This window comes from Ornithorhynchus anatinus, chromosome 11 (genome assembly GCF_004115215.2).
Source record: "Ornithorhynchus anatinus isolate Pmale09 chromosome 11, mOrnAna1.pri.v4, whole genome shotgun sequence".
In the NCBI taxonomy this organism is placed as follows: Eukaryota; Metazoa; Chordata; class Mammalia; order Monotremata; family Ornithorhynchidae; genus Ornithorhynchus; species Ornithorhynchus anatinus.
The window spans coordinates 41207257-41229289 of record NC_041738.1 but is presented as its reverse complement, the minus strand read 5'-3'; the positions used below and the strand labels follow the sequence as shown (position 1 = coordinate 41229289).

Sequence of the window (22033 nt, the reverse complement as noted above, 5' to 3'; positions counted from 1 at the left end):
GTGACGGTGGGCAAGTCACTTCACTTCTCTGTGCCTCAGTTCCCCCATCTGTCAAATGGGGATGAAGACTGGGAGCCCCACGTGGGACAACCTGATTCCCCTGGGTCTACCCCAGCGCTTAGTAAGCGCTTAACAAATACCAACATTATTATTATTATTATTATTAAATACCAATAAGGACGGCGGGGGGCGGCGGCGGGTGGAGGCGAGGGCTGCAGTTCCCGAAGTCCCCGCCGGGGGGGGGCGCGCGCCCGCCCCGCCTTCTCCTCCTCCCGGCCCCGCCCCCCGTGACGTCAGAGGGCTCTGGCCCCGCCCCCTGTGCGGGCCAGCCAATGGGGCGGCCCGCTCACCGGCTCCGGCCGCGCCGCTGGCTGTGAATGGGGCCCGGGGCCGCCCCGCCGCCCGCGCCTGCCGCCCCCGACACCCCCGACCCGGGACGGCCCCGACAGCCGCGGGCCGCCCGGCTCACCGGACACACCCGCTCCCGCTCCCGCTCCCGCTCTCTTTCTCGGGGGGTCGGGCTCCTCTTGCTACCTCCGGCATCCCCCTCCCCTGAGCATCTCCCTTCCCGGAGCATCCCCCTGCCCCGAGCATCCCCCTACCCTGAGCATCCCCTTGTCCCGAGCATCTCCCTGCACCCAGCGTCTCCCTGCCCCGAGCATCCCCCTTCTCTGAGCATCTCCCTGCTCTGAGCATCTCCCGGCCCCGAGCATCTCCCTGCCCCGAGCACCTCCCTGCACTGAGGATTTCCCCTGCCCCGAGCATTTCCCTGCCCCGAGCATCCCCCTGCCCCGAACATCTCCCTGCCCAGAGCATCCCCCTGCCCGGAGCATCCCTCTGCCCCGAGCATCTCCCTGCACTGAGCATCCTCCTGCCCCGAGCATCTCCCTGCTCCGAGCATCTCCCTGCACCCAGCATCTCCCTGCCCCGAGCATCTCCCTGCCCCGATCATCTCCCTGCTCTGAGCATCTCCCGGGCCCCAGCATCTCCCGGCCCCGAGCATCTCCCTGTCCCGAGCATCTCCCTGCCCGGAGCATCCCCGTGCCCGGAGCATCCCCCTGCTCTGAGCATCTCCCGGCCCCGAGCATCCCCCTGCTCTGAGCATCTCCCTGCCCCGAGCATCCCCCTGCCCCGAGCATCCCCCTGCCCCGAGCATCTCCCTGCCCCGAGCATCCCCCTGCCCCGATCATCTCCCTGCTCCGAGCATCTCCCTGCCCCGAGCATCTCCCGGCCCCGAGCATCCCCCGGATCGGCCTCCTGCAGACCGTGCGGGGTCTGCGGGGTGTTCCGGAGGGAGCCCGCCTCCTCTCCCGCCGCTCCCGGGGCCGCGGGCCCAGCATGAGCTGGGGGCCGGAGCGGGGGTCGGCGGTGGGGCCGGGGGTGGGGCCGGGGCCGGGGCCGGAGGGGGGGTCGGGGTCGGGGTCGGCGGGGCCCCCGGTGGTCTCCAAGGTGGAGCTGCGGCTGAGCTGCCGGCACCTGCTGGACCGCGATCCGCTCAACAAGTCGGACCCCAGCGTCCTGCTGCTCCTCCAGTCCCAGCGGCACTGGGTGGAGGTACGACCGCGGCCCGGGGGCGGACAGGGGCCGGGGTGGACAGAGGCCGGCTGGACAGAATCCGAGGTGGACAAGGGCCGGGGTGGACGGAGGCCGAAGGCCGAGGTGGACAAGGGCCGGGGTGGACAGTCCGGACCCGGGCCCCGCTGTCCCTCGGCAGGAGCCGACCCCGGTCCCCCAGACCCTCGCGCCCCCGCGTCCGGGCGGAAGCAGGACTCGAACCCGGCGCCTGGCGGGGCGGAGGGGAGGGTCGCGCCTCGCCCCCCCCCCCCCCCCGTCTACGGATCCCGGGAACCGTTGGGGCTCCGCCCGAGCCCCGCCCCGCCCCGCCAGCGGGAATAATAATGACTAAGTGCCAAGCACCGTTCTAAGTGCCGGGGTAGATACGAGGTCATCAGGTTGTCAGATGAGGAAACTGAGGGACAGAGAAGCGAAGTGAATTGCTCAAAGTCACACAGCTGACAAGTGGCGGAGACGGGATTAGAAGCCATGACCTTCTGACTTCCAAGCCCGGGCTCTTTCCACTAAGCCACGTTGCTTCTTCTTCCTTCTCTCCCTTCATCCATCCATCCATCCATCCATCCATCCATCCATCCATCCATCCATCCATCCATCCATCCTTCCCTTCCTCTCTCCCTCCATCCTTCCCTCCCTCCCTTCCTCCATCATCCTTCCCTCCCTTCTTCCATCCATCCTTCCTTCCCTCCATCCATCCTTCCCTCCCTCCCTCCATCCTTCCCTCCATCCTTCCTTCCCTCCCTCCAACCTTCCATCCCTCCCTCCCTCTCTCCCTCCCTCCCTCCATCCTTCCTTCCTTCCCTCTATCCATCCATCCATCCATCCTTGCTTCTCTCCATCCTTCCTTCCCTCCCTCCTTCCTTTCCTCCTTCCTTCCTTCCCTCCATCCATCCATCCTTGCTTCTCTCCATCCTTCCCTCCATCCATCCTTCCTTCCTTCCTTCCCTCCATCCATCCATCCTTGCTTCTCTCCATCCTTCCCTCCATCCATCCTTCCTTCCCTCCCTCCATCCATCCATCCAACCCTCCTTCCTTCCCTCCTTCCTTCCTCCCCTCCTTCCCTTAATCCATCTTTCCCTCTTTCCCTCCCTCCCTTAATCCATCCTTCCCTGGCTCCCTCCCTCCCTGGCTCCCTCCCTGTCCCGGCGAGCCGGGAGCGGTTGGGGGAAGGCCGCGTCGCGGAGCGGGCAAGGCTGGCAGAGAGGCCCGGGGACGAAGGCTTTATGAAATCTCCATGATTTGCCCCCGCAGGGAGGGAAAGCGAAGGGGGCGAGGGGCGGGAGGCACGTGCGTCCTTCCGGTGATTCCCTTTGGCAATCCCCCTGCCTCCGAGGGCTTCCCTGCTGCCGACCCCTTGCCTCTTCGCCCCCCGAGCGGGGCCAGCCGCGGGGCATTGGGCGCCCACCATCCCGGGGGGTGAGGAAAGGGGCTGCCCCCCACTTCGTGCCCGGGGATCCAGGGGTCCCCAGGACAAGAAACCGGGCGACGGGCAGAGTCCTGCGATGGGTTGGGAGCCTGGGCACCGTTTGAGCCCCTCCTGGCCCGCTCCGCTCCCTCTGCGCCTCAGTTTCCCCTCTCTTACTGGGGTAGATACAGGGTAATCAGGCTGTCCCACGTGAGGCTCACAGTCTTAATCCCCATTTTACAGATGAGGTCACTGAGGCACCGAGAAGTTAAGAGACTTGCCCAAAGTCACACAACTGACAGGTGGTGGGGCCGGGATCAGAACCCATGACCTCTGACTCCTAAACCCGTGCTCTTTCCACTGAGCCACGCTGCTTCTCTAATAATGGCATTTGTCAAGCACTGTTCTAAGCGCTGGGGGGGGAGTGGGGGGATGCAAGGTGAAAGGGGAAAGGGAGGGAAGGCCCGGGGGACCCAATGGCGTTAAGAAGAGGTGGTCTCTTGCGGGAGAACAGGCACAGACAGAGAGCCCGGGGAATCATTATTTTCAATATGGTATTTACATTCCTGCCAGGTGGCACAAACTGTTCTAAGCGCTGGGGCAGATAGAGAAGCAGCGGGGCTCAGTGGAAAGAGCCCGGGTTTAGGAGGCGGGGGTCCTGGGTTCTAATCCACGCTCGGCCACCTGTCAGCTGGGTGACTTGGGGCAAGTCACTTCACTTCTCGGTGCCTCAGTGACCTCATCTGTAAAAGGGGGATTAAGACTGTGAGCCTCACGTGGGACACCCTGCTTCCCCTGTATCTACCCCAGCGCTTAGAACAGTGCTCGACACATAGTAAGGCGCTTAATAAATACCGACATTATTATTATAAAAGGTTATCAAGTAGGCGGGGGGCGGGAGGCGGAGGAAGGCCTACCCCAGCTCCTTCTGCCGGCCCGGCCCGAGCTCTCCTAGCCCCGACACGGGTTTCAGCTTGGCCTGGGCGTGTCTGGGTCTCCTCCTCTGGGAGGATTAATAGCAGTAATGGTGGTAATAGTAGCCGTAAATGGAGTATAATAATAATAATAATAGTATGTATTTATTAAGCGCTTACTATGTGCCAATCACTGTTCTATTAAGGGACCCCTGGGCACGGTGCATCGTTGAGAAGCAGCGCGGCTCGTTGGAAAGAGCCCCGTCTTGGGAGTCAGAGGTCGTGGGCTCTAATCCCGCCTCTGCCACTGAGCTGTGTGACTTTAGGCAAACCACTTCACTTCTCTGAGCCTCAGTGACCTCATCTGTAAAATGGGAATTGACCGTGAGCCCCACATGGGATAACCTGATTATCTTATCTCCCCTAGCATTTAGAACAGGGCTTGGCACATAGTAAGCACTTGGTATTTGTTAAGCGCTTACTATGTGGCAAGCATTGTTCTAAGCACTGGGGGAGATACAAGGTCATCAGATTGTCCCACGTGGGGCTCACAGTCTTTATCCCCATTTTACAGATGAGGGAGCCGAGGCCCAGAGAAGTGACTTAACTTGCCCAAGGTTACACAGCTGACAAGTGGCGGAGGCGGGATCAGAACCCATGACCTCTGACTCCCAACCCCGGGTTCTTTCCACTAAGCCACGCCGCTTCACATACCATTATTATTATTATTGAACGCTTCCTAGGCCACAAATCGAGTAAACCCCCGATTAGACTGTAAGCCCCCCGATTAGACCGTAAGCCCGTCAAAGGGCAGGGACTGTCTCTATCTGTTACCGATTTGTACATTCCAAGCGCTTAGTACAGTGCTCTGCACATAGTAAGCGCTCAATAAATACTATCGAATGAATTGAATGAATAATCAGAATAAATAGTGAATTCTGCAATTCAGTATACTCACATCCACCAGGGCCGCGGAAGAACAGCATAAAAAGAGCCGAGGGCGAGGTGGGGGGGTGGCTTGGACTGGAGGTGGGCCCTGCGCCCCCTCTTCTCCCCCGCACTTTCCTGGCCGCATGGACCCCCCCCCCCCCCCAGGACGGTGTCTCTCCGGGACACGCGGGGCTCTCACGCACTCGTCCATTAAGGGGAATGAACGGTCTGGGGCTGAAGAGCTTTCTGACTCCAGCCTCCTTCACGGGGAGGGCCTCAGCCGGGAGTTAATAATAATAATGTTGATATTTGTTAAGCACTTACTATGTGCCGAACACTGTTCTAAGCGCTGGGGTAGACATAGGGGAATCAGGTTGTCCCACGTGGGGCTCACAGTCTTGATCCCCATTTTACAGATGAGGGAACTGAGGCACAGAGAAGCTAAGTGACTTGCCCACAGTCACACAGCTGACAAGTGGCAGAGCTGGGATTCAAACTCATGACCTCTGACTCCAAAGCCCGTGCTTTTTCCACTGAGCCACGCTGCTTCGCTAATAATGTTGGTATTTGTGAAGCGCTTACTATGTGCATAGCACTGTTCTAAGCGCTGGGGTAGACACAGGGGAATCAGGTTGTCCCACGTGGGGCTCACAGTCTTAATCCCCATTTTACAGATGAGGGAACTGAGGCACAGAAGAAGGGATGAGGGGAAAGGGGAAAGGATGGGGGGAGGGGAGGAAAGAGGAGAGGGAGGGGAAGGGAGGAAAGGAGGTGAGGAGGGGGAAAGGGAGGGAAGAAGGGAGGAGAAAGGAAGAAGAGGACGGGGAAAGGGAGGGAGGGGAGAGGAAAGCGAGAAAGGGAGGAGGGGGAAAGGGAGGGGAGGAGGGAAAGAAGTGTGGGCCTCACCCGAGCCAGAGCAGGGGCCTGGGAGTCAGAGGACGTGGGTTCTAATCCCGCCTCCTCCACTCGTCTGCCGTGTGACCTTGGGCAAGTCGTTTCACTTCCTCTGGGCCTCAATTCCCTCATCTGTAAAATGGAGATGAAGACCGGGTGACCCACGTGAGACAACCTGATGACCTTACCTAATAATAATGGTGGTATTTGGTAAGCGCTATGTGCAAAGCACTGTTCTAATCGCTGGCGGGGGGGATGCAAGGCGATGAGATCATCCCACGTGGGGCTCGCAGTTTTTAATGCCCATTTTACAGATGAGGGAACTGAGGCCCAGAGAAGTTAAATGATTTGCCCAAAGTCACACAGCTGGCAAGTGGCAGAGTCGGGATTCGAACCCATGACCTCTGACTCCCAAGTCCGGTCTCTTTCCACCGCCACGCTGCTGCTCTCTATCCCCCCCCCCCATCCCCCAGCGCTTAGAACAGTGCTTGGCACATAGTTAGCGCTTACCGAGTACTAAAATAATTATCATTATTCACAGCGCCCCTCCCTCTTCACACCTGCCCACAATCAGTCAATCAGTCATATTTATTGCGCGCTTACTGGCCGCAGCTCGGGAGAGTGCAATGCATCGCCCTGGCTGAATTCTTAAATATCCGTCATTTCATTTTCCAAGTCGAGGAGTTCATTCATTCAGTAGTATTTATTGAGCGCTTACTATGTGCAGAGCACTGTACTAAGTGCTTGGAAGGGACAAATCGGTAACAGATAGAGCCAGTCCCTGCCCCTTGCCGGGCTTACGGTCTAACCGGGGGAGACGGACAGACAAGAACAAGAGCAATAAATAGAATCGAGGGGATGAACATCTCCTTAAAACAATAGCAAATAAAGAGAATCAAGGCGATGTACATCTCATTAACAAAATAAATAGGGTAATGAAAATATATACAGTTGAGCGGACGAGTACGGTGCTGAGGGGAAGGGAGTTAATACCAGGTGGAGAAGGGAGGGCCGGAGGTTTTTTGCCCAGGGGGAAGGCCAAGGAGAGGACCCTCCCCACCACTTTCTCGGTGGCAACGGATCCTGGGGTTGGGCGTCGGACGCCCACTTGGTGCGGTGCACTGTCCTAAGCGTTGGCCAAGTAGAGAATAACGCAGTGACCCGTTTTCGGCTTGGCCGCGGGGCGTTTCGGCGCAAAAGGAAGCCCAGAGCGACGGGGCCGGGGCCTCCTCGGCCTCCGGGCTGCGGGGAAGGTGCTCCGGGAGGTGGGGACAGGGGCTGGAGAACCGGGGAATGCCTTTTCTAACTCTCAAATACCCCTCCCGCCTCTCGCTGTCCAGCGTGGCCTAGTGGAAAGAGCCCGGGTTTGGGAGGCGCAGGGCGTGGATTCTAATCCCAGCTCTCCCGCTTGTCAGCTGGGTGACTTTGAGTAAATCGCTTCACTTCTCTGGGCCGCAGTAACCTCATCTGGAAAACGGGGATTAAGACTGTTAGCTCCAGGTAGGACAACCTGAGGACCTTGCATCCCCCCACTCCCCCCCCCCCCCCCCAGCGCTTAGAACAGTGCTTGACAAATGCCATTATTAGAGAAGCAGCGTGGCTCAGTGGAAAGAGCACGGGTTTAGGAGTCAGAGGTCATGGGTTCTGATCCCGGCCCCACCACCTGTCAGTTGTGTGACTTTGGGCAAGTCTCTTAACTTCTCGGTGCCTCAGTGACCTCATCTGTAAAATGGGGATTAAGACTGTGAGCCTCACGTGGGACAGCCTGATTACCCTGTATCTACCCCAGCGCTTAGAACAGTGCTCTGCACATAGTAAGTGCTTAACAGATACCATTATTATTACTAATGCTCCAGCCAGCCCGGGGGGGATAGGAGTGAAGCGGAGGGCTGGGCTCCGGGCTCTCCGGGGGCAAAGGCAGGAGGAGGAGGAGGCAGAAGGGCGGGAGCACTAATCGCTCGGGTGAGGCCCACACTTCTTTCCCTCCTCCCCTCCCTTTCCCCCTTCTCCCCTCCTCCCTTTCTCCCTTTCCTCTCCCCTCCCTCCCTTTCCCCGTCCTCTTCTTCCTTTCTCCTCCCTTCTTCCCTCCCTCGATCCCTCCCTTTTCCCCTCTTCCCCTCCCTCCCCTTCCCCCTCCTCACCTCCTTTCCTCCCTTCCCCTTCCTCTCCTCTTTCCTCCCCTCCCCCCATCCTTTCCCCTTTCCTCCCGTCCCTTCTTCCCTTCCTTCCTCCCTCCCTTTCCCCCGTTCCTTCCTTCCTTCCCCCCCCTTCTTCCCTCCCTTTCCCCCTCCCTTTCCCCTTCCTCACCTTTCTTCTCCTTTCCCCTCCTCCTTTTCTCCCTTTCCCTTTCCTCCCCTCCCCCTTCCTCCCACCTCCACCTCCGGACCCTGTAGGGCCCTGGATGGTGCCAGCCGAGACCCTCCCTCCCCACCCTCACAAGATGGTCGTTGCTTTGTTTATCTTATTTATTATGTTATTTTTTACATGCTTACTATGTACCAAACATAGTTCTAAGTGCTGGGGTGGATACAAACGAGTTGGATTAGACACAGTCCCTTTCCCACTTGGGGGTCTCATGCTCAATCCCCATTTTAAAGATGAGGGAACTGAGGCACGGAGAAGTGAAGTGGATCGTCCAAGATCACACACGGCAGACAAGTGGCAGAGCCGGGATTAGAACCCATGACCTCTGACTCTCAGGCTCGTGCTCTATCCACTAGGCAACTCTGCTTCTCTTTGTTCCAGGTGGACAGGACTGAGGTCATCAAGAGCAACCTCCACCCGGTCTTCTCCAAGGTCTTCACACTGGATTATTACTTTGAGGAGGTGCAGAAGCTGCGGTTCGAAGTGTATGACATCCACAGCCACTGCAGCATCGGCTCTCAGGACGATGACTTCCTGGGGGGTGTGGAGTGCACCCTGGGTCAGGTACCCCGCTTCATTCCCTGGAGCCCCCCGGTCTCTTCTGGCCTCTATCCAGCCTAATGGTGCTGTCCGGGGAGGGGGCAAAGGACCTAGAGGGGTAGAGCCGGGAGCTGGGAGCAGCTCAGGAGAAGCCAGGGACAACAAGAAGATGAAAAGCTCTGGTGGCAACAGGAGACTTTCTGGGGGGCAGTGGTGGAGTGAGACTCTTCTCCTACCCAGGAGTGGTATGTGTTGGGGGGACCCTGGGACAAAGCAGGAGGTGTAGAAAGCCCCCTTGGACCAACCTACCTTGTTCCCCCATCTGCCCCTTCTCCCCCTCCCTCCGCACTTTCCTCTCCAACTCCCTCTCGCTTTACAGATTGTGGCGCAGAAGAAGATGACCAAATCCCTGTTCCTCAAATTTGGCAAGCCGGCTGGCAAGTCCACCATCACGGTGAGGGCCCAGCTCCCGAACGCTTGGTCCCCATCCCCAAATCCGCCCTCAGTCAAAGCTGGCCTGGGCTCAGCCTGGCCCCTCTGCTGCTGGGCCTGGCCATCCTGGAGGGGCCGGGATGGGAGGTCCCTGGACGGGCCCCTGAGCCTGGTTTGCGGGGCGCTCTCTCCGACAGGTGACAGCGGAGGAAATCTCTGGGAAGAATGGTTATGTGGAGCTCTCCTTCCAGGCTAGGAAGCTGGATGATAAGGTGAGCAGGGCAGGGCACTGCGGGGGTTCCAGACTCAAGGGTTTCCCAGGCCTCCCCACCTTCCTTGGGCCTTAAATCCACAAGGTGAGGCTTTGGGGAATTCACCTTCTCTCTTCCTACGGGGACCACAGAGGGGTCTCCAGCTGAGCAGAAGACCTGGAAGCGACAGTGGACATCCAGGCTGAATCTCAGATGTTAAACGACATTCTCCTCCTCCCCCAAAATGACCACGAAGGCAGCCGTGAGCCAGATCCAGGCTGCAGCTCTGTCCCAGGGATTTCAAAACACCTCCGAGATCCTCACAGCATCCCTGGGGCTAGAGTTACTCTCCCCATATCGCAGATGGGGAAGCCAAGGCACAGTGGCTAAGCAGGATATCAGGGCACCCCACAGCCTTGCTGCTCCAGGGGGACAGGTATTTGACTGGGCTGCTCTCGCTTGAGATTCCACCGTGTTCCTCCTCGGTGCTCTCAGGATCTCTTCAGTAAATCCGATCCCTTTCTGGAGATCTACCGGATCAACGATGATCAGAGCGAGCAGCTGGTGTACAGAACTGAGGTGAGCCGGCTCCTCCAAGGGCACTGAGCCTGGGTGGGTTTCCGACCATCATCATCATCAACTTGTATTCACTGGGCGCTTACTATATACAGAGCACTGTACTAAGCACTTGGGAGGGTACAATTCAACACAGTTGGCAGATACATTCCCTACCCACAATGAGCTGGGCTCATGTGAAGCCTTCCTCTCCCCTGCTATGTCTCCCCACCTCCAGTTCTTGCCCCAGAGTCTCTGTTGTCTTCCTATGTGGCTCTGAGCTGGACCCACCCAGCATGGCGGGGTTGGGGGGCTGTGGTTTAGGATGGGGGATCTCCCCACCCCAAGCCCTGTCCAGGAGGACTGAGTCCATCCAGTTGCCCTGTCTTGGGCCGAGGGGCCATTGGCTGAGAAAACCCAGCACCCATTTCAGGCCCCCTGGGCTGGCTGGGGTTGGAGAGAGGGATGGGAGGAGAGAGAGAGGATAGAAGGAGGGCAAAAGGACAAGAGAGAGAGAGGGAGGATGCCCCCAAGGCTTTCTCTGTGGGGAGCGGGGGGGCCCTGCTTACTCACTCTGCTCCTTGCCTCTCTACCTGGCACAGGAAACCACTTGGGACTGTCTTTAGGGACCCAGCAGTGGGCTTTGGAGGACAGATGCAAAGCTGGAAAGCCTCTGTTGTGGGGAGTGGCCCTCTAGAGTTCCAGAGGTTCCCACTTTCTCCAAAACCCAGGGCAACACCCCCTGAAGGTGGGCCCGGGGAGATCATGAACTGAAGTGCATCTGTGAGCACTTGTAGTAGGAGACTTCCAGGTTCCACCCACCCTGTGCCACCCTGGAAACCAGGAGCCTGCCCTGGGCCATGTCCCCATCCCTCACAGAGAAATGGGTGCAATGGAGTGTTCCCTGTAGCCACCGAGATGGCTCCCCCGGGACATCAGAGTGAGAATAGCACCGAACGGAGGGGGTGACGGAAAGACTGAGACGTTGCTGCTCATTTCCCAGGGGTTTGGGTTCTTTTCTCCCTTTTCCTTTTAGATCTGCTTTTGGGGAGGCACCCCATTCCCCACAAGCATCTCTCTTGGAGGAGGTGCCCTATTCCGGGGCAGGGAACTGAACGGGGTGGGCAGGGATTGGCCCACGAAGCCCGGGTTCTGGAGGCTGGGCCACGAGGCTGTCCCTGGCCTTGGCCTCCATTCTGGACTCTGCAGGTGGTGAAGAACAACCTGAGCCCCGTGTGGGACCCGTTCAAGGTTTCCCTGAACTCCCTGTGCAGCTGCGAAGAGAGGAGAATGCTCAAGGTGGTGGCAGAGGGGGGCTGGGGGTGCCCAGAGCCGGGCTGGGTCGGGGGGACACGGCAGTTCCGGGGAGGCAGGCCGGCATCTGGCAGGGGAGGTACCAGGTGGCCCACCTTCTGAGAAGCAAAGACGTTTCTCCTGCCAGTGCCTAGGCCTCTGCTTTGGGATCCAGATTTGGCCTTTGGCCCAGGAGGAGGTGGGAGCCGAGCGCTGAGATGGGGGCGTTTGAGATGGGTGGGGAAGGAGAGAGATGGGGTAGGGGAAAGTCCAGATTGGAAGACCCCAGTCTGGGTTGTGGTTTGGGCCCTGAAGGCTCCCTCCGGTTCACGGTTCAGCGAGGGTTGTTGAGGGTAGAGGACAGCTACTGGGGAGGCCGAGCTGGGGCAGGGTGGTGTTGGAGTGGGGTAGGGGCCTGAGCTGTATCCTGTCTTCCGGCAGTGCCTGGTCTGGGACTACGACTCCCGCGGGAAGCACGATTTCATTGGCGAGTTTTACACGACGTTCGAGGAAATGCAGCAAGCCATTGGAGAGAGCAAGGTGTGATGGAGCACGGGCCTTGGATGGGGGCTGAAGGGGGTGGGGGCAGGGAAGAAGTGTGTGAATGAGTGTGTGTGTGTGCGTGTGTGCGCATGTATGTTTAGAAGGCTTTAGGAGAACACGGCCATTCCCTCCCTCTGCCTGCTGTTGCCCACCGCTTGGCAAGCAATAAGTGCTTAATAAGTGCCTCGGCTAACTAGCTAGCTGCCTCCTGGGCTCACCCTCATTCCAGGCCCAGTGGGACTGTGTGAACCCAAAATACAGAACAAAGAAGAGGAATTACAAGAACTCCGGGACTGTGATCTTGTCAGACCTGAAGGTGAGGAGGGGTCTGGAAGCACTGGGGGTGGGAGGTGGGGGGTATTTCGGGGAGGAGGCGGCGGGGAGTGGGGGAGACAGGAGAAGGTAGATGGAAGCTGCTCCTTTCCTCCTGGCACTCAGACCCTGTCCCTGAGGACACCTTCCGCTGCGGGGGCGGGGGGGATCCCAGAGCACTTCTTTTCTCTCTTTGGGCTCCCTGGGTGACCCAACCTCTGGGGGAGCATTCAGCTCTGCTGCTCACTAGTGAGGACAGGGGGATCTCCTGGGCTTCCTCCTGTCTAAGACTATGCTCAGTGGATGGGGTTTGCGTGAGGTGGGCTTGATGCTGGGGCAAGTGGGTGGAATTCGTCAAGAGGGCTCCTCCAGCTTCTCCCAACCCTCCCCAGGACTGATCTTCTGAGAGTAAATTAACCCCCAGAGGTCCCCATCGAGGACACGTCTCGAGGTGGGGGGGGGGCGGTCAGCCAGGGTCCTGGCTCCTTTCCGGACTAATCCCCACTAGTGCTGTGGCTATGTAGGAAGAGGAGAAGGAGGAGAAAAAGAGGAGGGGTATGGTGCAGAGTGGCCAGAAACTCCCTGACGCTGGATGTTTGGCAGGTCCACAGGGTGTACTCCTTCCTGGATTACATCATGGGAGGATGCCAGATTCATTTCACCGTAAGTCACACTTCCTATCACTTCTTCAGGGCCCTGTTCTTGCCTCCGGTAAAGGGTCATCCCCTTAACAGGGCTTAATGACGGAAAGGGAATTGCCTGCAAGTAGGTTGATGAATGTGAGAGTGGGTGGAGAAGGGGAGAAGACCATCCCTACCCCCCCCCTTCTGGACCTGGGAACCCCCAGACCAGGTTAGGCAAGGGGAAGGCAAGGTCAAGCCCAGGAGAGAGGGTTTTGACACTGTTCCTGCTGTTCCCTAAAAGTTTGGCAAGTGAGGTGAGGCAAGGGAAAGTAAAGTGGGTCCACTGGAGAAAGGAATGGACTCTTCCAGGCCACCAAAATACTCTTGGTGTCCTGGAAAGAGTTGAATGAGCCTTTATTCCCCACCCCTGCTCCACCCCACCTGATGCGCTTCAGGCTGGGAAGTTACCCATCCTGGACCATCCCCTTCCTCTCTTCTGCTTCCGGAGCCAGGAGGCGGGGACCCCATTGTCCTACCTGAATCTGACACTCTGAGGTGTCAGTGAGTTGACCGAGCCCCCGGTAACCGACTGAGTTGTGTTGGCTTTCAGGGTCTGAGGAGGAGAAATTGTGGGGGTTACAGACTCCCCGATCAGTCCGGGGACAGGGTTTGCCTTATTTCCACGAAAATTCTCTTTGTCCAGAGTGGATGCTTGGCCGATAATTAAGATAGAGCTAGTGAGGAAGTCAGCAGCTGGACCTGCTGATGGCATAGCCTCGGGGGTAAGGACTGCTCAGAGAAAATCTCCTGCACTTGTACCCCGAAACCACAAACCTAGGGTAGTGCCCCTTTTCTGGTGACACTTGTAGAGTCACAACCCTGGAAAGGATAAAAGACAACCAGGACTCGGCCTTTGGAGCTTCATTTTCTACCACGTGTGAGCCAGGAGGCAGAAGCAGCGTGGCGTAGTGGAGAGAGCACGGGTCTGGAAGTCAGAAGGTCATGAGCTCTAATCCCGGCTCCACCACTTGTCTGCTGTGTGGCCTTTGGCCAATCAGTTTGCTTCTCTGTGCCTCAGTTACCTCATCTGTAAAATAGAGAAGCAGCGTGGCTCAGTGGAAAGAGCACGGGCTTTGGAGTCAGAGGTCATGAGTTTGAATCCCAGCTCTGTCACTTGTCAGCTGTGTGACGGTGGGCAAGTCACTTCACTTCTCTGTGCCTCAGTTACCTCATCTGTAAAATGGGGATTAAGATTGTGAGCCCCACGTGGGACAACCCGGTTCCCCTGTGTCTACCCCAGAGCTTAGAACAGTGCTCTGCACATAGTAAGCGCTTAACAAATACCAACATTATTAAAATGGGGATTAAGACCGTGTCCCATGTGGGACAGGGACTGTGTCCAGCCCAATTTACTTGCACCCACCCCAGTGCTTAGTACAATGCCCAGCACACAGTAAGTGCTTAGCAAATATTATCATTATTATTATTACTTTCCCAGAAGTCCCCCTTTCCTGAGCTAAGCCAGTGGAAGAACTTGGAGGGAGAAGAAAAAACAAACAGAAATGGCATAGGCTGCTGGATGCTCTGCTTGGCTGGGAGCTGGGAGCAGAGGGAACCGGCCCACAGAACAGAGAGGCATTTCCTGGGGAAAGCAGACCGAGGGCCAGTGATTAGCTTGGCCTGTCGGCTGCTTCTTTACTCCTTGCAAGGCAGGTGGGCAGAAGGGTCTGCTGGCAGGGCTCATCTGTACGGCATCAGCAGTGAGCCGAGGGCGGTGACTTCCTATGAGGAGGAGGGAGAGGGAATAGAGGTTGGTAGGGATTCCAAACAGGAAGTGTCCTGGCAAAACCTGCAGGGGTTTCATGTTCCTGACCCGGCTGGACTTTGGTCAGAGACTGAGGGGAAGACGGATGCCAGCTTAATAAAGTGCTCTGCACAGAGTAAGCGTTCAGTAAATACGATTGATTGGAAGGGTGAGACATAAATTTCTGTCTCGCTGGCTCTCCTTCGGTCTCTCTGCCCCTGAAGACCCTATTCCATTGCTTCTTGCTGCCCCTCAGGTGGCCATTGACTTCACAGCCTCAAACGGAGACCCTCGAAACAGCTGCTCTCTCCATTACATCAACCCTTACCAGCCCAACGAGTACCTGAAGGCTCTCATCGCGGTGGGGGAGATCTGCCAGGACTATGACAGGTGAACCTCTGTGGGGGTCCTGAGCCGGAGTGCCCTCACCCTGGTACCCAGCTGGGCTGGGGGTGGCTTGAGGGCAGCCCCCCCAGTCGCCGTTCCTCCACCCCCAACACTGAGCTTGGCCTAGAGGGCTCTGCCACCGGCTCGGGGCGGCAAGGGACGGGGAGTCCTGAAGTCCGGGAGGCTGTGCTCCTGCCCTCCAGTTGGGGAGAGATCTAGCGGTCTACTGGGTCAGGGCCGCCGGCGGGTCGGAGATGTGTTCTCAGGCTGCTCTGCGGCTGGTCTCGGCCTCCAGAGCCCAGACAGAACACCACTGTGGGCGGCTCCCATCTGGACGTTTCCTCTCTTCCAGTGACAAGAAATTTTCTGCTCTGGGATTTGGAGCCAGGATTCCCCCAAACTATGAGGTGAGGGCAGGTGGACTGAGCTCCCTTCCGATTAGGAGAGCGAAAAACTGGCAGGCCCTCCTGTTTCCCCTGTCTCCCACTGACGCCACCCCCGACCTGGTGCGGGCTAACTTGGGAGGGGATAGGGGGGAAGTCTTTGTGTGTGTGTGTGTATTTATTGATGGTCCAGAGAATCCCAGAGTCCTCTGGACCCCAGAACAGATCTCCAACCCCTCCCAGGGCAGCTGATCCAGGCTGGGCTCATCTCCCCCAACCCCCAGGCTGCCCTGCCTAGTAGCCTCTTGATTGAGAAGCAGTGTGGCATCCTGGCAAGAGTCTGGAACTGGGAGTCAGAGGATAGGAGTTCTAAACCCGGCTCTATCACTTGCCCACTGTGTGACCTTGGGCAAGTTGCTTAACTTTTCTGGGCCTGAATTTCTTTATCTGTAAAACAAGGATTCAAAACCCGTCCTTCCTTCTACTTAGACTGTGAGCCCCATGTGGAACAGGACCCGATTTTGTCTTATCTCCATCCCAACATATAGTAAGTGCTCAATCAAGATCACAGTATTAATTATGGTTATTGTTTCAGGTCTCCCATGACTTTGCCATTAACTTTGATCCCGAAGATGACGAGTGTGAAGGTAGGAGGCAGAGGTGGGGCCCTGGGGATTCTGCTCTCTAGGGGGGCAGTTCCTTGGCTCAGAGCTCGGCCTACCCTTGTTCCCTGGGAGAGAGGTGGCTGAACGGGCCTGCTCAGTAGTGATACCTAGTGGGTACTCAAGGGGCCCCCCGGGTAGGGCTGGGAGAAGCCACAGTGAAGGCGTTTGGTGCCAGAGTCAGTCAGTAATCATATCTGTGTGCACGGCACTGTACGAAGCATTTGGGAGAATGCAAAATAACAGTCACAGACTGTGAGCCCACTGTTGGGTAGAGATTGTCTCTTTCTGTTGCCAAATTGCACTTTCCAAGCGTTCTGCACACAGTAAGCACTCAATAAATACGAATGAATGAATTCCCTGCCCTTAGTGAGCTTACAGCCTAGGACGGAGACAGGCTTAATGTAAGTAAATAAAATTACAGATATGTACATAAGTGCCATGAGGCTTCGAGGGGATGAATAAAGGGAGCAAGTCAGGGTGACATAGAAGAAGTGGAAGAAGAGGAAAAGAGAGCTTAGTCAGGCAAAGCCTCTTGGAGGAGATATGCCTCAAAAAGGCTTTGAAGGCGGGGAGAATAATTGTTGGACAGAAAGAGGAAGAGTGTTCCAGATGAGAGGCAGGAAGTGGGCGAGAGGTTGGCGGCGAGATAGACACGAATGAGGTACGGTGAGTAGGTTGGCATTGGAGGATCGAAGAGTATGGGCTAAGTTGTAGTAGGAGAGCAGCAAAGCGTGGTAGGAAGGGCAAGGTGATCGAGCGCTTTGAAGCCGATGATGAGGAGTTTCTGTTCGATACCGGGGACCAGCTCCTTCCCGGCTTCCTGCTGGAGCTCCCCGAGCTAGTCCGAGCCCTGGTCTTGCAGGGGCTAAAGCCGCCGGCTGTTCTCAGTCCCCGGGGGTCTTGGTCGGGAGGGTCCCGGGCTTGCAGTGCGCAGGCCACCTTGTCCAGGGGAGGGGAGGCTAGTAATAGCGGTGGGGCTCGGTCTGTCCCAGTTCCCCAGGAGAGAGATGGCTGAACAGACCCTTCCTCCTCAGGGATCCAGGGAGTGGTAGAGTCCTACCAGAGTTGCCTGCCTAGAATCCAGCTCTACGGTCCCACCAACGTGGCGCCCATCATCACCAAGGTGGCCCAGGTGGCCGCTGCCGAGGAGAACACCAACGAGGCTTCCGTGAGCCCCAACGGGTCGGGGGCGCGTGTTGTGGGGAGGCAGAGAGGAGGGAGCGGGGAGGAGGCAGCCGGGCTTCCTCCCCGCTGGGAGGGCGGGTTGCTTCCCTTCATGAGCCTTGTGCCGGCTTCTACCAACGTGTCCCTCCCAGGGTGGGGCCTCGTGGGACCTCGTGGCAGGTGGGTGGGCATGTGGAGGTAGAGATGGGAAGGAAAAGTTGGGGAATCAGCCAAGATCGTGGGAGCCAAATGGCAGGTGGCAGGGAGGGGACACGTGAGGTCTTCCTCCTCCGGCTCCCACTGACAGAAGCTGCTGCCTCTGCAGTCTCTCGGTTGTCTCTGCGGTCTTCCGGTTACCTCAGTGGTCTCTTGAGTGCCTCTAATGGGGGGGACACAGAGATAAAACATTCCCGGGGCTGGTCAAAATAAATAATTGAAAGAACAGTTGAATAATCAGGTATCCAAGAGTCCTGAGGAGGGTAGCTGCATGCTGGGGTTGACTCGTGGGTTCACACAGGGAATTTAATGGGGATAAGTTTGTCGGAGGAGATGGGATTTGGGGAGCGTTTAACTCTTCTCCGGCCTCCCGAGCCGTCGCCCCCGCTGGCCCGGAGAGAGGGGCCGTGGGAGAGAGACTCTGCAGAGGCGGGGCCTCGGTCAGCCGGCCAGCTAGCCGTCCACCCTGAGCCATGGGCCTGCTCCTCCCCTCCAGCAATATTACATTCTCCTGATCCTGACGGACGGCGTGGTGACCGACATGGCGGACACGCGGGAGGCTATCGTGAGGGCCTCCCACCTGCCCATGTCCATCATCATCGTGGGCGTGGGCAACGCCGACTTCACGGACATGCAGATCCTGGACGGGGACGACGGCGTCCTGCGCTCGCCCAAGGGGGAGCCGGTTCTCCGAGACATCGTGCAGTTCGTCCCTTTCCGTGACTTCAAGAGTGTGAGTGGCAGGGGCGGGGCAGGGGAGAATCGAGCGGCCTTGGAGAGGTTGGGGGTGAGGAGTGTGACCGGTGGCTTTGACGGTGAGTGGGGTTGGGCACCTGAGCCTTTTATATGTTGTGCTGGAATGAGGAACCCTCACAAGTCATTCAGGGTGGGCGTGACGGGAATAATGGTCTCAGCAGCACCACTGTGGCCCCCACTACGGGTCCTTTCTCATCATGGAGAGGGGACCCCACCCTAGCTACAACCTAGTAGGGAGACAAGACAGGCAAATCCCAAAACAGCCCCTTTTAATCTGTAGAATTGAAGAGAGCATACGCATAATGACTTCCAATAAAGTCCTCGTGTGCAGCCTGAATCAGAAAAAGTTGAGCACTTGGGGAATCAATGAAACAGTGGTATTTATTGAGCACTTGCTGTGTGCAGAGCACTATACTAAGCATTTGGGGGAGTACAATACAACAGAGTTGGTAGACATAATAATAATAATAATGTTGGTATTTGTTACGTGCTTACTATGTGCAGAGCACTGTTCTAAGCGCTGGGGTAGATACAAGGGAATCAGGTTGTCCCACGTGAGGCTCACAGTTAACCCCCATCTTACAGATGTGGTAACTGAAGCACAGAGAAGTTAAGTGACTTGCCCACAGTCACACAGCTGGCAAGTGGCAGAGCAGGGGTTCGAACCCATGACTTCTGACTCCCAAGCCTGGGCTCTTTCCACTGAGCCACGCTGCTTGAGAGAAAGTGGGGAGGCTAGGGAGGCGGTCCTCCCCACTGGGTCCAGCAGAGCTCTCTCCCCTGAGATGACATTAGGCAATCGGCAATGAATGGATCCAGCATTTGGGGGTGCCGGCGGGGGGGCCCGCTGTCAGTTTGGACCATGTTTTCAAGTCGAATGAACCATTTCATAGGGGGGTCTGGAGGCTTGGGGAGCCATGGGCTTGGGAGGAAGCAGCATGGTCTAATGGATAGAGCATGGGCCTGAAGGTCAAAAGGACCTGGATTCGAATCCTGGCTGCACCAATTGCCTGCTTTGTGACCTTAGGCAAGTCACAACTTCTCTCTGTCTCAGTTACCTCATCTGTAGAATGGGTATTAAGACTGTGAGCCCCTTGTGGGATAGGGACTGACTCCAACCTGATTAACTTGTATCTACCCTCGAGCTTAGAACAGTGCTTGAGACATAGTAAGTGCTTAACAAATACCATTATTATTATTAAGTCACCATTACTCATTGTCGCTGTTTTTTTTCCAGGCATCGCCCACAGCCCTGGCTAAGTGTGTCCTGGCCGAGGTGCCCAAGCAGGTGGTGGAGTATTACAGCCACAAGGAGCTGCCCCCTCGCTGCCCCACGGCCGACTCCCCGGACCCCACAATTGGCCCGTCCCAGTGAGGGCACCTGGCTGGGACAACATGTCGCCCCCTTGTATTTTTTTTGTTGGCAGATGGAGGGGACGATGGGAGAAGTTGGGGGCTGGAGGGGGAAGATGAAAAGGGGAAGTTCCTGTGAGCCATCCAGGGCTCGCTCCTGTTCTCTGGCGGATGGGCTCGCTCCTCTGAACCTCACAGACAAGAACATCCTCCCCGCCCTCTCCCACTTCCACTTGTTTCGTGCGCTTTGTGTTTCCAGAGTGACCGGCTCGGACACGGTCCAGATCGGGGGGGCCCACAGGTGGGACTGGGGCTCTGACCTCTGGGCCTCTGGCTGAAGTGGGGGGTCAGGGAACCTGGGGGGCTGCAATGGGGCCAAGGAAGGACCCTTCCATCCCCACCATCCTCCTCCTCCGGTCCCCTGGCCTCGCAGGCCGCCCTGCCTGCTTCCATCAGACCAGCTGAGTCACCCTTGTCCAGCAGCTCTGCCTTCAGGGCAGAGGAAAGAGCGGGGAGGGACCACCCGGCTCTGGCTACTGTGAAGGGGGAGACTCAGTCGGACCCACCAGGTGAGTGAGGGGCCGGGACCCACTCCTCCCCTTCCCCTGCTTAGGAACCTCCGGAAAGGAGGAGAAAGCAGGAGAAGGAAGAACAGCATCTGGGATAGACGGGGGAGCCCAGAAAGCCGAAGGAGCCAGGGGCCGTGGGAAAACTTTGAGGGTGGGTTCTTCCCGGGCATACCCCTGTCGGGCTGAGCAGACACCCAGTGAGGAGAGGAGGAGGAGGAGGGTAAAGGGGACAGGAGAAAAGGGTGGCAGTGGTGAGCCTCAGTGGGCCTTGGCCTGGGGTGGAAATGGTGGGTGCTTCCCCCAGCTCTCCTCTCAAAGCCATGGAGGTTGACCCACTCCCATCTGCCCTGGGCTCGGCCTGCTTGGTCAAGATGTAAGGTTTTGGCCGAGACCCCTTTCTTGCTGCGTTGTTTATGCTGGGGAGCGATGGTTCCTTGTGGCCCCGAGTCTGTGTCGGGGACCGATGAAGCTGGGTGGAGAATCCCAAGCCCCAGGTTAGGGTCCCGTGCCCAGTTCCCCCACTGTCCAGACAGAGGAGAAGAGAACAGGTCTAACTGCGAAGGGGAAGCCGCCCCGTCCTCCCTGTCCCCCAGCTCACCGGTCCCCTCGAATTTACAGAAAAGCATGGCCCAGACCTCCTGGCCCTGGGGCCCCCATGGGAGAAAACAGGCAATGCTAGGTGGGGGGCTTGGTGGTCTGACTCGGACCTCGACCCCTCTAATTGCTCATCCGGCTTTAGCTCACCAATCTGTTGTCCTCCCCGCTCCCTCCCCGACCTGGCCGCTAAGAATCCTCCTCTCTCTGGAGCCTGTGGGGATGACGGAGAAAAGGGGAGGCTGAAGGTGGGCTCTGGCCCAGGGGCCCTACTGGCTCCCTAACCTTTGCCAGGGAGGCTCAGGGACCTAGCTGTCTGCAGGGGACTAGACGGTGAGAGGGGAGCGAAGCACCTGGATAGCCCCCCGGCCTACCTCCAGCCGCCTTCCCCTACAGCTGAGCAGGAAATCAGGTGTGGCCCAGGTATGGGTGGGAAGTGTGGCTCGTTTGGTTTTGGGGGTCAGGCTGCCTGGGTCTCATCGGCCTGCCCAGGCTCGGATGCTTAATTTCTCTTTTAAACTGGATAATCTCGGTTCTGTTCTCCCCTGCCCCACTCCTGGTCTCAGTTCGGTGCCTGCTTTTGCCGCCCCTAGGTCGCGTGTCCCTGTGGTCAGTGTGTCGGAGGGGTGACAATAAAACTTCACCTTCCTTGCCGTGCCTTTATGCTTGTGACTGGGACCCAGAATGCCCACAAGCGCCGCCCAGCTCGTGGCCGGCCGGGGAACAAACCACCTTGTGCCCCCCATCCCGGGGCTTCCCCCATCCCGGAGCCTGACTCTCTTCTTGGCGGCATAGAACAGATAGGGACTGGACAGAGGAGAAGCGGCCTTATGGGAGGAGCATGGACCTGGTAGGTGGGAGAAACCAGGTGAGTGGCAGACGATCACCCCAAGAGAATGAGTGTCACATGAGAAGAGTTGAGGACCCAGAACCGAGCACTACGGGACACCGGCAGGTAGAGGTCAAGGAGCGGAAGAATAGTCAGTTAAAGGAACCAAGAAGGAGAGTTTGGAGGTAAGGATGGGTACCAATATGTTCCGGGTCAGGAAAAACTAGGCCAGAGAGATGGTCCGGGAGCGGATGGCCAACGGCGTTGAAGGCAGCTGAGACATCAAGAAAGATTATGGTCTGCCCACAGCAAGGGCTCAATAAATCCTATTGGTTGATTGATTAAGGTGGATTTTGCCAGAAGGAGTTCTCTGGAACCTTGTGTGATTGCAACCTCAATAGAGAGGAAATCTAGATTGCAGCTGGTCAAGAAGGAAGCGGAGGGCGTGGGCGTATACAGACTGAGTTTAGGCAGGAATGGGAGACGTCGGGTAGCCGTTTGTTCGGGCTTCTATCAGAGAGATGAATTTTCAGCTGGTCGGGCCCCCGTCTGGCACTGCCACGGCACCGGATGACTCTGTGTCTGCTATTTTTATTTTTGAATGCTCAGCTTCCCTCCATAGTGGCTCCCGCCGTCCAGGCCTGTGACTCGGAGGTGGGGTCCCGTGTGGAGGGGCACAGTCGGG

At 57.7% G+C, this 22033-nt stretch overlaps 1 protein-coding gene across 1 annotated transcript; it reads left to right on the top strand.

Annotated features, from left to right (window-relative positions):
* Positions 1–377: 377 nt before the first annotated feature.
* On the top strand, positions 378–21176 carry CPNE7 (copine 7). Its single transcript, XM_039913628.1, has 16 exons — positions 378–515; positions 1405–1554; positions 8461–8643; positions 8999–9073; positions 9249–9323; positions 9798–9881; positions 11067–11156; positions 11592–11690; positions 11923–12009; positions 12609–12668; positions 14689–14822; positions 15172–15226; positions 15798–15849; positions 16902–17035; positions 17744–17980; positions 19241–21176. The coding sequence occupies exons 1-16, from the start codon at positions 378–380 to the stop codon at positions 19376–19378; spliced, it is 1791 nt and encodes a 596-aa protein (XP_039769562.1). The 3' UTR covers positions 19379–21176.
* The last annotated feature ends 857 nt before the right edge of the window (positions 21177–22033 follow it).

Coding starts and splice junctions, on each gene's coding strand:
- CPNE7 (XM_039913628.1), top strand. CDS start 378: ATGGGGCCCGGGGCCGCCCCGCCGCCCGCGCCTGCCGCCCCCGACACC. Junction 11,157..11,591: donor AAGAGAGGAGAATGCTCAAG/GTGGTGGCAGAG, acceptor GTCTTCCGGCAG/TGCCTGGTCTGGGACTACGA. Junction 14,823..15,171: donor ATCTGCCAGGACTATGACAG/GTGAACCTCTGT, acceptor CCTCTCTTCCAG/TGACAAGAAATTTTCTGCTC.